Source organism: Penaeus monodon, chromosome 10 (genome assembly GCF_015228065.2).
Source record: "Penaeus monodon isolate SGIC_2016 chromosome 10, NSTDA_Pmon_1, whole genome shotgun sequence".
Lineage (NCBI taxonomy): Eukaryota > Metazoa > Arthropoda > Malacostraca > Decapoda > Penaeidae > Penaeus > Penaeus monodon.
In genome coordinates, this window is record NC_051395.1 from 42,690,068 (window position 1) to 42,704,957 (window position 14,890).

A 14,890-nucleotide genomic window follows, 5' to 3' on the forward strand; every position below is an offset into this window, starting at 1 on the left:
AAAAATAGAATGTTTTTTTGAGTGAACTGACGAAGTCATTCCTAGATGCTAACACACACACACACACACACACACACACACACAACATATATATATATATATATATATATATATATATATATATATATATATATGCACACACACGTATATATATCATTTCATAAGCCTATAATGTTTTAGGGAGAAGTAAATATATGACTTTATTCCACATAGCTCCACAGCTCCACAGAACGCAGGAAACTCAAGTGTCCTTGAAGCTATGTGGAGTAAATTCATCTATTTACTTTTCCCTAAAACATATATTTACAAAATAATATATATACACGTGTGTGCGTTATACATATGTGTGTTAGCACTTAGGGATGCCACAGAACACATGGGTGTCATGTGCAAAGGGCAAAGCGATTTTCGATCAAAAAAGAAATATAAAGAAGAAAAAGTGCTGAATGATGCACTATAGAACATGACATTACTTTCTCTTAGGGTATATCACAGAGTTAACTATGACAGCTATAAATGAGCTGATAATAAAAGGCGACTCTAGCGATGATGCAAAATTACGCATATATACATATATAAATATATATATATATATATATATATATATATATATATATATATATATATACATATTTAAATACATAAATACATTAACTCAGCAACAGCCGAGTCAAGCTCTGCCCCTTTACTATCATATATTACAAATATTAATAGGGTCTTTTTACAATCTGTATTTTATTCTTTTTTTGCTGATCTATTTACCATTGTCACTGATAATAAAAGAAATGCAATGAAGGAACACTTGTGACACATGAAATAGTGAAAAAAGGGGCGGAGCTATATGTCACCACTTTTAGTTGATAGCATTCATTTATTTATTGATAGCATTCATAAGGCCAGTTAAAAGATCATTTGTGAAATTTACTCGATACTGTCACATCTACTGGAAGGAAAAAAATACAAGCTTTTATCCATGGGACGACGTACTCCATACTATAAACAATTGTCTGAACACTCCAAGGAAAAAAAGTCAATAGGGTAAACGGAAGTGGTGTTATTAATCTTTTTAAACACCGTATATATATATATATATATATATATATATATATGAATATATATATATATATATATATATATATATATATATATATATATATATATATATAACATATTGAGAAGTAGAAAATCAAAGAAAAATTTTGATGAGATTGGTAGGATTGACGGTTGTTAATCATATCAATGTAATTATATTGTCTATGAAAATCAACACAATCATTCACTACCATGATTACAATGTGATGATAATAATAAAGAACATACAACTATTATTGGAAACACTGATGAAAATAACAACAATGGTAATATCGAGTTATTACAATGACGATTTTTAATAGCATTCCTTTCATGATATCAATATAAATAAATAAGAACAGTAAAAATAATGATTAAAATACAGATAGCTACTTCTGATGATAATTGCAATATATGTATTTACATTCGTAACTATACAATATACCAAAGGGGCAAGTCTAAGATCCTAAAACATTTTTCCCTAAAATACCCAGTATGGCATTTAAGGACACATTATTTTCAAAATTTCATCGCTTTTTAGTCTTGGAACTCCTACAGAAATAATCCAACAGAGGGCGTGGCTTTGTCTCGGCCACTATATAAGGAGACATTGCCGCGTTATCGGCAGAGCAGTCGGTGATTCCTTGTGGACATGAAGACTTTGGTAAGTAGTATGCTTCCTTTTGCGGTATTATGCATTTCTTGTTATAGCTCCCTTGGTAATGGAAAAGTTAAGCAAGATTCAATATTTTTTGTTGAAAAACAACCGCAGTTTTTTTTTCCCAACTACACCTCTGTTTAGACTTCATCTGAAATGTATGTCCTTGTGTTGCAGGCCATCGCTGTCGCCCTCGTGGCGTTTGTCGTTGTCAGTGTAAGTGGTGATCCTGAAGCTGATGCTGAGCCCAGCCGCTATGGAGGCGGCTTTGGAGGCCATGGACTCGTGTCTTACAGACCCGCGTACAGAAGTTACAGTTACGGACGCTGGAAGAGGAGTGCTGAGGCTGAGGCTGAGGCTGAGGCCGAGCCTGAGGCTGATCCTTCCCGCTTCGGATACGGCTATGGCAGCTATGGGCACGTGTCCTTTAGGCCTGTGTACAGCAGCTATGGTTACGGACGCTGGAAGAGGAGTGCTGAGGCTGAGCCTGGATTCAGCTTCGGTCGCAGCTTCGGAGGTCACGGCCGCTTCGGAGGTTATAGGGGCCACGGCGGAAGCTTTGGGGGCCATGGTCGTTTCTACGGTTGAAGGATCCCTTTTGTTCAAGATGAATAAAACTGAGCAATTCGGCACAATGTTTCCTTTAAACATGCCAAATGTATATATGAATGTTATTTTAAACAAAAAGAATGGGCAAAATCACTCTAGTAAAACTCGTATATCGAAATGAAGTGTTTTTTGTGAGAACCGACGAAGCCATTCCTATTTAAAAACAACATGCATGTATATATATATCATTTAATAAACAAACAAACAAACAAACAAACAAAAAATTAGGGAAAAGCAATAGATTATTTCATTCGACATAGTTCCAAAGCCCACGTGGGTGTCTTGTGCAAAGTGTAAACCGATTTTCGATAATTGAAGAAACGGTGCTGAATGATGCACCATGCGAAATGATGATGCTACTTTCTCTAAGGGTATATCACAGAGGTAACTATGGCAGCTATAAATGAGCTGATCATAAAAGGTGACCTTAGTGGTGGTGCAACTCACATGAGCACGCATACTCATACTATATACATATTCATATTTTATATATATAAATGTATATATTCACACATAAATACATTAACTCGGCAACAGCCGAGTCAAGCCTCGCCCCTTTGCTATTATACATTGCAAATATTAATAGGGTCTTTTTACAATCTGTATTTCTTTCTTTTTGCTGATCTATTTATCATTGTCATTAATAACTCATTTTCAAAAGAAAAATAATGAAAAAATACTTCATGATACATGAAATAGTGAAAAAGTGGCAGAGCTATATGTCACCATATTTAGCTGAAGATGCGCCTTCATAAAGCTAGTTAAATGATTATTTGTGAAATTTGCTCGATATTGCCATAACTACGCTTTTATCCATGGTGACGTGTTCCATACTATAAACAGTTGTGTGTACACGCCAAGGAAAAAGGTCAACAGGCTAAATGGGTGGTGCTACTTATCCTTTTAAGCCGTATATATATGATATATATATAGGGTAAGGTACTGATAAAGAGAAAATTTTAGGAAAATTTTGATAAGAATGGTAGCAGTGACGATTGATAGATATAATCATATCAGTGTAATCATATTAAGTTTATGAAAATAATCATAATGATTCACTACCACGATTACATCTGATGATAAAAAGCATACAGGTGTTACTGGAAACGATGAAAATAACAATGGTAATATCGACAATTATCACAATGACGATTTTTTATTATTTTTTTTTTATTCGACATGAATAAATATGAACAATAAATATAATGATTAAAGTACAGATGGATATTTCTGATAACTGCAATATATGCAATTTTCGTAATTCGTGAATATATATTATACTTCCATATATTCATACACTTGTAAGTATACAATATATACCAAAGAGGCAAGTCAAAGAGAGCTTAAAACATTTTCCCCTAAAATACCCAGCATGGCATTTAAGGACGCATTATTTTCAAAACTTCTTCGCTCATTTAACCTTGGGACTCAAACAGAAATAACCCAGCAGAGGGCGTGGCTTCGCCTCGGCCATTATATAAGGAGACACTAGAGCTTCATCGCGGCAGAGCCGCCAGTGATTCCCTGTGGACATGAAGACTTTGGTAAATAGTATGCTTCCATTTGCGACATTGAGCCTTTCTTGTTATGGCTCCCTGGATAATGGAAAAGTTAAGATTCAATGTTTTGTGTAAAAGCAACCGCAGTTCTTTTCCCAACTACACCTGTGTTTAGACTTTAGCTGAAAAGTATGTCCTTGTGTTGCAGGCCATCGCTGTCGCCCTCGTGGCGTTTATCGCTGTCAGTGTGAGCGGTGATCCTGAAGCTGATGCTGAGCCTAGCCGCTATGGAGGTGGCTTTGGAGGCCATGGACTCGTGTCTTACAGACCCGCGTACAGAAGCTACAGTTATGGACGTTGGAAGAGGAGTGCTGAGGCTGAGGCCGAGCCTGAGGCTGATCCTTCCCGCTTCGGATACGGCATGGCGCTATGGGCACGTGTCCTTAGGCCCGTGTACAGCAGCTATGGTTACGGACGCTGGAAGAGGAGTGCTGAGGCTGAGCCTGTAGCTGAGGCTGAGGCCGAGGCTGATCCTTCCCGCTTCGGATACGGCTATGGCGGCTATGGGCACGTGTCCCACAGGCCCGTGTACAGCAGCTACGGCTACGGACGCTGGAAGAGGAGTGCTGAGGCTGAGCCTGGATTCAGCCTCGGTCGCAGCTTCGGAGGTCACGGCCGCTTCGGAGGTTACAGGGGCTATGGAGGCTACGGTGGAAGCTTTGGGGGCCATGGTCGTTTCTACGGTTGAAAGAATTCCTTTTGGTCAAGATGAATAAAACTGAGCACTTTTACACAATGTTTCCTTTAAACATGCCAAATGTATATATGAATGTTATTTTAAACAAAAAGAATGGGCAAAATCACTCCAGTAAAACTCGTACATCGAAATAAAATGTTTTTGGTGAGAACTGACGAAGCGATTCCTAAGTGCTAATGTTTTTTTTTTTTTTTTTTTTTTTTTTTTTTTTTTTTTTTTTTTTTAATAGCACACGCATGTATACCTACATTATTTAATTTTAAAAAATGTTTTAGGGAAAGGTAATAGATTATTTCATTCGACATAGTTCCAAACCCCACGTGGGAGTCTTGTGCATGTTGCAAACCGATTTTCGAGTTTAAAAAAAAACAACAGATAATTGAAGAACGGTGCTGAATGATGCACCATGCGAAATGACATTATTTTCTCTAAGGGTATATCACAGAGTTAACTATGGCAACTATAAATGTGCTGATCATAAAAGGCGACCTTAGTGATGGTGCAACTCACATGAGAATGCATACTCATACTATATATCTATACATATTTTATATATGTACAAATATATATATACATACATAAATACATTAACTCGGCAATGGCCGAGTCAAGCCTCGCCTCTTTGCTATTATACACTGCAAATATTAATAAGGACTCATGTCCTACAGACCTTTGTACAGAAGCTACAGTTACGGACGTTGGAAGAGAAGTGCTGAGGTTGAGGCCGACCTGAGGCTGATCCTTCCCGCTTCGGATACGGCAATGGCGGCTATGGGCACGTGTCCTTTAGGCCCGTGTACAGCAACTACGGTTACGAACGCTGGAAGAGGAGTGCTGAGGCTGAGCCCGGATTCAGCTTCAGCAGCAGCTTTGGAGGTCACAGCCGCTTCGGAGGCTATAGTGGAAGCTTTGGGGGACATGGTCGTTTCTACGGTTGAAGGATTCTTTTAGGTCAAGATGCATAAAACGGAGCAATTTTACACAATGATTCCTTTAAACATACCAAATGAATTTATGATTTTTACTCTAAACAAAAAGTATAGGCAAAATCACTGCAGAAAAAACTCATAAAAGTAAAATGTTTTTGGGAGTGAACTGACGAATCCATTCCTAGGTGCTAAACACACTCACACACACACACACACACACACACACACACACACACACACACACATATATATATATATATATATATATATATTATATATATATATATATATATATAAATGCACACACACGTAGATATATCATTTCATAAGCCTATAACGTTTTAGGGAAAAGTAAATATATGACTTTATTCCACATAGCTGCACAGCTCCACAGAACACAGGAAACCTATGTGTCCTTGGAGCTATGTGGAGTAAATTCATCTATTTACTTTTCCCTAAAACATATATTTACGAAATAATATATATACACGTGTGTGTGCGTTATATATATATATATATATATATATATATATATATATATATATATATATATATATATATATATATATATGTTAGCGCTTAGGGATGGCACAAAACACATGAGTGTCATATGCAAAGGTCAAAGCGATTTTCGAGCAAAAAAGAAATATAAAGAAGAAAAGGTGCTAAAGGATGCGCTATAGAATATGTTGACATTACTTTCTCTTAGGGTATATCAGAGTTACTATGACCGCTATAAATGAACTGATAATAAAAGGCGACTTTAGCGATGATGCAAACTTACATGATTACGCATACATATATATATATATATATATATATATATATATATATATATATATATATATATATATATATATATATACATAAATACATTAACTCAGCAACAGCCGAGTCAAGCTCTGCCCCTTTGCTATCATATATTACAAATATTAATAGGGTCTTTTTACAATCTGTATTTTATTCTTTTTTTGCTGATCTATTTACCATTGTCACTGATAATAAAAGAAATGTAATGAAGGAACACTTTTTTACCCATGAAATAGTGAAAAAATGGGCGGAGCTATATGTCACCACGTTTAGCTGATGAAGATAGCATTCATAAGGCCAGTTAAAAGATCATTTGTGAAATATACTCGATACTGTCACAACTACTGGAAGGGAAAAAATACAGGCTTTTATCCATGGGACGACGTACTCCATACTATAAACAATTGTCTGAACACTCCAAGGAAAAAAGTCAATAGGCTAAACGGAAGTGGTGTTATTTATCTTTTTAAACACCGTATATATATATATATATATATATATATATATATATATATATATATATATATATATATATATATATATATTAACATATTGAGAAGTAGAAAATCAAAGGAAAATTTTGATAAGATTGGTAGGATCGACGGTTGTTAATCATATCAATGTTATTATATTGTCTACGAAAATTAACACAATCATTCACTACCATGATTACAGTGTGATGATAATCATAAAGAACATACAACTACTATTGGAAACACTGATGAAAATAATATCGAGTTTTTACATCGACGATTTTCAATAGCATTCCTTTCATGATATCAATATAAATAAATAAAAACAGTAAAAATAATAATTAAAGTACAGATAGCTACCTCTGATGATAATTGCAATATATGTAATTACATTCGTCACTATGCAATATACCAAAGGGGCAAGTCATAGATTCTAAAACATTTTTCCCTAAAATACCCAGTATGACATTTAAGGACACATTATTTTCAAAATTTCATCGCTTTTTAGCCTTGGAACTCCTACAGAAATAACCCAACAGAGGGCGTGGCTTCGTCTCGGCCACTATATAAGGAGACATTGCCGCGTCATCGGCAGAGCAGTCGGTGATTCCCTGTGGACATGAAGACTTTGGTAAGTAGTATGCTTCCTTTTGCGGTATTATGCATTTCTTGTTATAGCTCCCTTGGTAATGGAAAAGTTAAGCAAGATTCAATATTTTTTGTTGAAAAACAACCGCAGTTCTTTTCCCAACTACACCTCTATTTAAACTTCATCTGAAATGTATGTCCTTGTGTTGCAGGCCATCGCTGTCGCCCTCGTGGCGTTTATCGCTGTCAGTGTAAGTGGTGATCCTGAAGCTGATGCTGAGCCCAGCCGCTATGGAGGCGGCTTTGGAGGCCATGGACTCGTGTCCTACAGACCCGTGACAGAAGTTACAGTTACGGACGTTGGAAGAGGAGTGCTGAGGCTGAGCCTGTAGCTGAGGCTGAGGCCGAGGCTGATCCCTCCCGCTTCGGATACGGCTATGGCGGCTATGGGCACGTGTCCTTCAGGCCCGTATACAGCAGCTACGGTTACGGACGCTGGAAGAGGAGTGCTGAGGCTGAGCCCGGATTCAGCTTCGGTCGCAGCTTTGGAGGTCACGGCCGCTTCGGAGGCTACAGGGGCTATGGAGGCTACGGCGGAAGCTTTGGGGGACATGGTCGTTTCTACGGTTGAAGGATCCCTTTTGTTCAAGATGAATAAAACTGAGCAATTTTACACAATGTTTCCTTTAAACATGCCAAATGTATATATGAATGTTATTCTAAACAAAAATAATGGGCAAAATCACTCTAGTAAAACTCGTATATCAAAATGAAGTGTTTTTTTTGTGAGAACCGGCGAAGCCATTCCTATTTAAAAATACCGCGCATGTATACATATATCATTTAATAAACAAACAAACAAACAAATATATATATTTTAGGGAAAAGCAATAGATTATTTCATTCGACATAGTTCCAAACCCCACATGGGAGTCTTGTGCAAAGTGTAAACCGATTTTCGAGTAAGAAAAGAAAAGATATAATTGAAGAAACGGTGCTGAATGATGCACCATGCGAAATGATGACGCTACTTTCTCTAAGGGTATATCACAGAGTTAACTATGGCAGCTATAAATGAGCTGATCATAAAAGGCGACTTTAGTGATGGTGCAACACACATGAGCACGCATACTCATACTATATACGTATTCATATTATATATATATATATATATATATATATATGTATATATATAAATACATAAATACCTTAACTCGGCAGCAGCCGAGTCAAGCCTTGCCTCTTTTCTATTACATTGCAAATATTAATAGGATCTTTTTTACAATCTGTATTTCTTTCTTTTTGCTGCGGACGTTGGAAGAGGAGTGCTGAGGCTGAGGCTGAGGCCGAGCCTGAGGCTGATCCTTCCCGCTTCGGATACGGCTATGGCAGCTATGGGCACGTGTCCTTTAGGCCCGTGTACAGCACTACGGTACGGACGCTGGAAGAGGAGTGCTGAGGCTGAGCCCGGATTCAGCTTCGGCCGCAGCTTCGGAGGTCACGGCCGCTTCGGAGGCTACAGGGGCTATGGAGGCTACGGTGGAAGCTTTGGGGGCCATGGTCGTTTCTACGGTTGAAAGAATTCCTTTTGGTCAAGGTGAATAAAACTGAGCACTTTTACACAATGTTTCCTTTAAACATGCCAAATGTATATATGAATGTTATTTTAAACAAAAAGAATGGGCAAAATCACTCCAGTAAAATTCGTACATCGAAATAAAATGTTTTTGGTGAGAACTGACGAAGCGATTCCTAAGTGCTAATATTTTTTTTTTTTTTAATAGCGCACGCATGTATACCTACATAATTTAATTTTAAAAAATGCTTTAGGGAAAGGCAATAGATTATTTCATTTGACATAGATCCAAACCCCACGTGGGAGTCTTGTGCATAGTGCAAACCGTTTTTCGAGTTAAAAAAAAACAGATAATTGAAGAACGGTGCTGAATGATGCACCATGCGAAATGACATTATTTTCTCTAAGGGTATTTCACAGAGTTAACTATGGCAACTATAAATGAGCTGATCATAAAAGGTGACCTTAGTGATGGTGCAACTCACATGAGAAAGCATACTCATACTATATATATATATACATATTTTATATATATATATAAATATATATATACATAAATACATTAACTCGGCAACGGCCGAGTCAAGCCTCGCCTCTGTGCTATTATACATTGCAAATATTAATAAGGACTCGTGTACTACAGACCCGTGTACAGAAGCTACAGTTACGGACTTTGGAAGAGGAGTGCTGAAGCTGAGGCCGAGCCTGAGGCTGATCCTTCCCTCTTCGGATACGGTAATGGCGGCTATGGGCACGTGTCCTTTAGGCCCGTGTACAGCAACTACGGTTACGGACGCTGGAAGAGGAGTGCTGAGGCTGAGCCCAGATTCAGCTTCGGCCGCAGCTCTGGAGGTCACAGCCGCTTAGGAAGCTATAGTGGAAGCTTTGGGGGCATGGTCGTTTCTACGGTTGAAGGATTCTTTTAGGTCAAGATGCATAAAACTGAGCAATTTTACACAATGATTCCTTTAAACATGCCAAATGTATTTATGATTTTTACTCTAAACAAAAAGTATAGGCAAAATCACAGCAGAAAAAATAATAAAAATAGAATGTTTTTGGAGTGAACTGACGAAGCCATTCCTAGGTGCTAACACACACGCACACACACACACACACACACACACACACACACACACACATATATATATATATATATATATATATATATATATATATATATATATATATATAAATGCACACACACGTAGATATATCATTTCATAAGCCTATAATGTTTTAGGGAAAAGTAAATATATGACTTTATTCCACATAGCTGCACAGCTCCACAGAACACAGGAAACCCATGTGTCCTTGGAGCAATGTGGAGTAAATTCATCTATTTACTTTTCCCTAAAACATATATTTACGAAATAATATATACACACGTGTGTGTGCGTTATATATATATGTGTTAGCATTTAGGGATGGCACAGAACACATGGGTGTCATATGCAAAGGGCAAAGCGATTTTCGAGCAAAAAGGAAATATAAAGAAGAAAAGGTGCTGAATGATGCACTATAGAACATGACATTACTTTCTCTTAGGGTATATCACAGAGTTAACTATGACAGCTATAAATGAGCTGATAATAAAAGGCGACTTTAGCGATGATGCAAACTTACATGATTACGCATATATACATATATATATATATATATATATACATATATATATATATATATATATATATATATATATATATATATATATATACATTTATATATATATATATATATATATATATATATATATATATATATATATATATATATATATATACATACATTAACTCAGCAACAGCCGAGTCAAGCTCTGCCCCTTTACTATCATATATTACAAATATTAATAGGGTCTTTTTACAATCTGTATTTTATTCTTCTTTTTTTTTTTTTTTGCTGATCTATTTACCATTGTCACTGATAATAAAAGAAATGTAATGAAGGAACACTTGTGACACATGAAATAGTGAAAAAGGGGCGGAGCTATATATCACCACTTCTAGCTGATGAAGATAGCGTTCATAAGGCCAGTTAAAAGATCATTTGTGAAATATACTCGATACTGTCACATCTACTGGAAGGAAAAAAAATACAGGCTTTTATCCATGGGACGACGTACTCCATACTATAAACAATTGTCTGAACACTCCAAGGAAAAAAGTCAATAGGCTAAACGGAAGTGGTGTTATTTATCTTTTTAAACACCGTATATATATATATATATATATATATATATATATATATATATATATATATATATATATATGTATATATATATATTAACATATTGAGAAGTAGAAAATCAAAGGAAAATTTTGATAAGATTGGTAGGATTGACGGTTGTTAATCATATCAATGTAATTATATTGTCTACGAAAATTAACACAATCATTCACTACCATGATTACAGTGTGATGATAATCATAAAGAACATACAACTACTATTGGAAACACTGATGAAAATAATATCAACAGTTTTTACAACGACGATTTTCAATAGCATTCCTTTCATGATATCAATATAAATAAATAAAAACAGTAAAAATAATAATTAAAGTACAGATAGCTACCTCTGATGATAATTGCAATATATGTAATTACATTCGTAACTATACAATATACCAAAGGGGCAAGTCATAGATTCTAAAACATTTTTCCCTAAAATACCCAGTATGACATTTAAGGACACATTATCTTCAAAATTTCATCGCTTTTTAGCCTTGGAACTCCTACAGAAATAACCCAACAAAGGGCGTGGCTTCGTCTCGGCCACTATATAAGGAGACATTGCCGCGTCATCGGCAGAGCAGTCGGTGATTCCTAGTGGACATGAAGACTTTGGTAAGTAGTATGCTTCCTTTTGCGGTATTATGCATTTCTTGTTATAGCTCCCTTGGTAATGGAAAAGTTAAGCAAGATTCAATATTTTTTGTTGAAAAACAACCGCAGTTCTTTTCCCAACTACACCTCTATTTAGACTTCATCTGAAATGTATGTCCTTGTGTTGCAGGCCATCGCTGTCGCCCTCGTGGCGTTTATCGCTGTCAGTGTAAGTGGTGATCCTGAAGCTGATGCTGAGCCCAGCCGCTATGGAGGCGGCTTTGGAGGCCATGGACTCGTGTCCTACAGACCCGTGTACAGAAGTTACAGTTACGGACGTTGGAAGAGGAGTGCTGAGGCTGAGGCTGAGGCCGACCTGAGGCTGATCCTTCCCGCTATGGCAGCTATGGGCACGTGTCCTTTAGGCCTGTGTACAGCAGCTATGGTTACGGACGCTGGAAGAGGAGTGCTGAGGCTGAGCCCGGATTCAGCTTCGGTCGCAGCTTTGGAGGTCACGGCCGCTTCGGAGGCTACAGGGGCTATGGAGGCTACGGCGGAAGCTTTGGGGGACATGGTCGTTTCTACGGTTGAAGGATCCCTTTTGTTCAAGATGAATAAAACTGAGCACTTTTACACAATGTTTCCTTTAAACATGCCAAATGTATATATGAATGTTATTCTAAACAAAAATAATGGGCAAAATCACTCTAGTAAAACTCGTATATCAAAATGAAGTGTTTTTTTTGTGAGAACCGGCGAAGCCATTCCTATTTAAAAATATGGCGCATGTATACATATATCATTTAATAAACAAACAAACAAACAAATATATATATTTTAGGGAAAAGCAATAGATTATTTCATTCGACATAGTTCCAAACCCCACATGGGAGTCTTGTGCAAAGTGTAAACCGATTTTCGAGTAAGAAAAGAAAAGATATAATTGAAGAAACGGTGCTGAATGATGCACCATGCGAAATGATGACGCTACTTTCTCTAAGGGTATATCACAGAGTTAACTATGGCAGCTATAAATGAGCTGATCATAAAAGGCGACCTTAGTGATGGTGCAACTCACATGAGCACGCATACTCATACTATATATGTATTCATATTATATATATATATGTATATATATAAATACATAAATACCTTAACTCGGCAGCAGCCGAGTCAAGCCTCGCCTCTTTTCTATTACATTGCAAATATTAATAGGATCTTTTTTACAATCTGTATTTCTTTCTTTTTGCTGACCTATTTATCATTGTCATAATGAAAAATAAAGAAATATAAAGAAATACTTCTGATACATGAAATAATGAAAAAATGGCAGAGCTATATGTCACCACATTTAGCTGAAGTGCGCCTTCATAAAGCTAGTTAAATTACTATCTGTGAAATTTGCTCGATATTGCCATAACTACCGGAAGTAAAACAAGACTTCCACGCTTTTATCCATGGTGACGACGTGTTCCATACTATAAACAGTTGTGTATACACGCCAAGGAAAAAGGTCAACAGGCTAAATGGGTGGTGCTACTTATCCTTTTAAACCTTATATATATGATATATATATATATATATATATATATATATATATAATATATATATATATAGGTTAAGATACTGATAAAGAGAAAATTATAGGAAAATTTTGATAAGAATGGTAGCAGTGACGATTGATAAATATAATCATATCAGTGTAATCATATTAAGTTTATGAAAATAATCATAATGATTCACTACCATGATTACATCTGATGATGATAAAAAGCATACAGGTGTTACTAGAAACGATGAAAATAACAATGGTAATATCGACAATTATCACAATAACGATTTTTTATAGTATTTTTTTTCATTATGAATAAATATGAACAATAAATATAATGATTAACGTACAGATGGATATTTCTGATAACTGCAATATATGCAATTTTCGTAATTCCTGAATATATGATATATTTCCATATATTCATACACTTGTAAGTATACAATATATACCAAAGAGGCAAGTCAAAGAGAGCTTAAAACATTTTTCCCCTAAAATACCCAGCATGGTCTTTAAGGACGCATTATTTTCAAAACTTCGCTCATTTAACCTTGGGACTCAAACAGAAATAACCCAACAGAGGGCGTGGCTTCGCCTCGGCCATTATATAAGGAGACACTAGAGCTTCATCGGCAGAGCCGCCAGTGATTCCCTGTGGACATGAAAACTTTGGTAAATAGTATGCTTCCTTTTGCGACATTGTGCCTTTCATGTTATAGCTTACTGGATAATGGAAAAGTTAAGCAAGATTCAATGTTTTGTGTAAAAGCAACCGCAGTTCTTTTCCCGACTACACCTGTGTTTAGACTTTAGCTGAAAAGTATGTCCTTGTGTTGCAGGCCATCGCTGTCGCCCTCGTGGCGTTTATCGCTGTCAGTGTGAGCGGTGATCCTGAAGCTGATCCTGTAGCTGAGGCTGAGGCCGAGGCTGATCCTTCCCGCTTCGGATACGGCTATGGCGGCTATGGGCACGTGTCCCACAGGCCCGTGTACAGCAGCTACGGTTACGGACGCTGGAAGAGGAGTGCTGAGGCTGAGCCTGGATTCAGCTTCGGTCGCAGCTTTGGAGGTCACGGCCACTTCAGAAGCTACGGCGGAAGCTTTGGGGGCCATGGTCGTTTCTACGGTTAAAGGATTCTTTTTTAGTCAATATGAATAAAACTGAGCAATTCTACACAATGATTCCTTTAAACATGCCAAATGTATTTATGATTTTTACTTCAAACAAAAAGTATAGGCAAAATCACTGCAGAAAAAGTGCTAACAATATAATGTACACATGTGTGTATACATATCATTTCATAAACATAATGTTTTAGGGAAAAGTAAATTGATAAATTTGTTTGACATAGCTCCACAGGACATATGAGTGTCCTGTACAAAGCGATTTTCGAGCAAAAAAGAAATATAATGAAACGGTGTTGAATTATGCATCATATAGGGTATATCCCAAAGTTAACTATGACAGCTATAACTGAACTGATAATAAAAGGCGACTTTAGCGATGGTGCACTCTTACATGATTACATATATATACATATATATA

At 36.6% G+C, this 14,890-nt stretch overlaps 2 protein-coding genes and 3 pseudogenes across 4 annotated transcripts; all 5 read left to right on the forward strand.

The window, feature by feature from the left end:
- The first annotated feature begins 1,529 nt into the window (after positions 1 to 1,529).
- LOC119578056 (cuticle protein 64-like) lies at positions 1,530 to 4,628 on the forward strand. Of its 3 annotated transcripts, none has more exons than XM_037925777.1 (3): positions 1,530 to 1,735; positions 1,907 to 2,209; positions 4,334 to 4,628. In XM_037925777.1, the coding sequence occupies exons 1-3, from the start codon at positions 1,724 to 1,726 to the stop codon at positions 4,583 to 4,585; spliced, it is 567 nt and encodes a 188-aa protein (XP_037781705.1). In that variant the 5' UTR covers positions 1,530 to 1,723; the 3' UTR covers positions 4,586 to 4,628. The 3 variants fall into 3 exon arrangements, with proteins under 3 accessions (XP_037781705.1, XP_037781706.1, XP_037781707.1); XM_037925778.1 differs by having other exon boundaries at positions 1,907 to 2,160; positions 4,285 to 4,628; XM_037925779.1 differs by lacking the exons at positions 1,530 to 1,735; positions 1,907 to 2,209 and adding an exon at positions 3,772 to 3,882 and having other exon boundaries at positions 4,046 to 4,628.
- Positions 4,629 to 5,047: 419 nt separating this feature from the next.
- On the forward strand, positions 5,048 to 5,532 carry LOC119577650 (annotated as a pseudogene).
- A 1,826-nt stretch (positions 5,533 to 7,358) lies between these two features.
- Positions 7,359 to 8,067, forward strand: LOC119578057 (annotated as a pseudogene).
- A 3,702-nt stretch (positions 8,068 to 11,769) lies between these two features.
- LOC119578062 lies at positions 11,770 to 12,426 on the forward strand (annotated as a pseudogene).
- Positions 12,427 to 14,005: 1,579 nt separating this feature from the next.
- On the forward strand, positions 14,006 to 14,518 carry LOC119578067 (keratin-associated protein 19-2-like). Its single transcript, XM_037925785.1, has 2 exons — positions 14,006 to 14,017; positions 14,185 to 14,518. Exons 1-2 carry the CDS (start codon positions 14,006 to 14,008, stop codon positions 14,473 to 14,475), a joined length of 303 nt encoding a protein of 100 aa, XP_037781713.1. The 3' UTR covers positions 14,476 to 14,518.
- Positions 14,519 to 14,890: the final 372 nt, after the last annotated feature.

Excerpts from the sequence above, each read along its gene's own strand:
- LOC119578056 (XM_037925777.1), top strand. Across the intron at positions 2,210-4,333 it reads GCTGGAAGAGGAGTGCTGAG|GCTGAGCCTGTAGCTGAGGC; the intron begins GCTGAGCCTGGA and ends AGGAGTGCTGAG.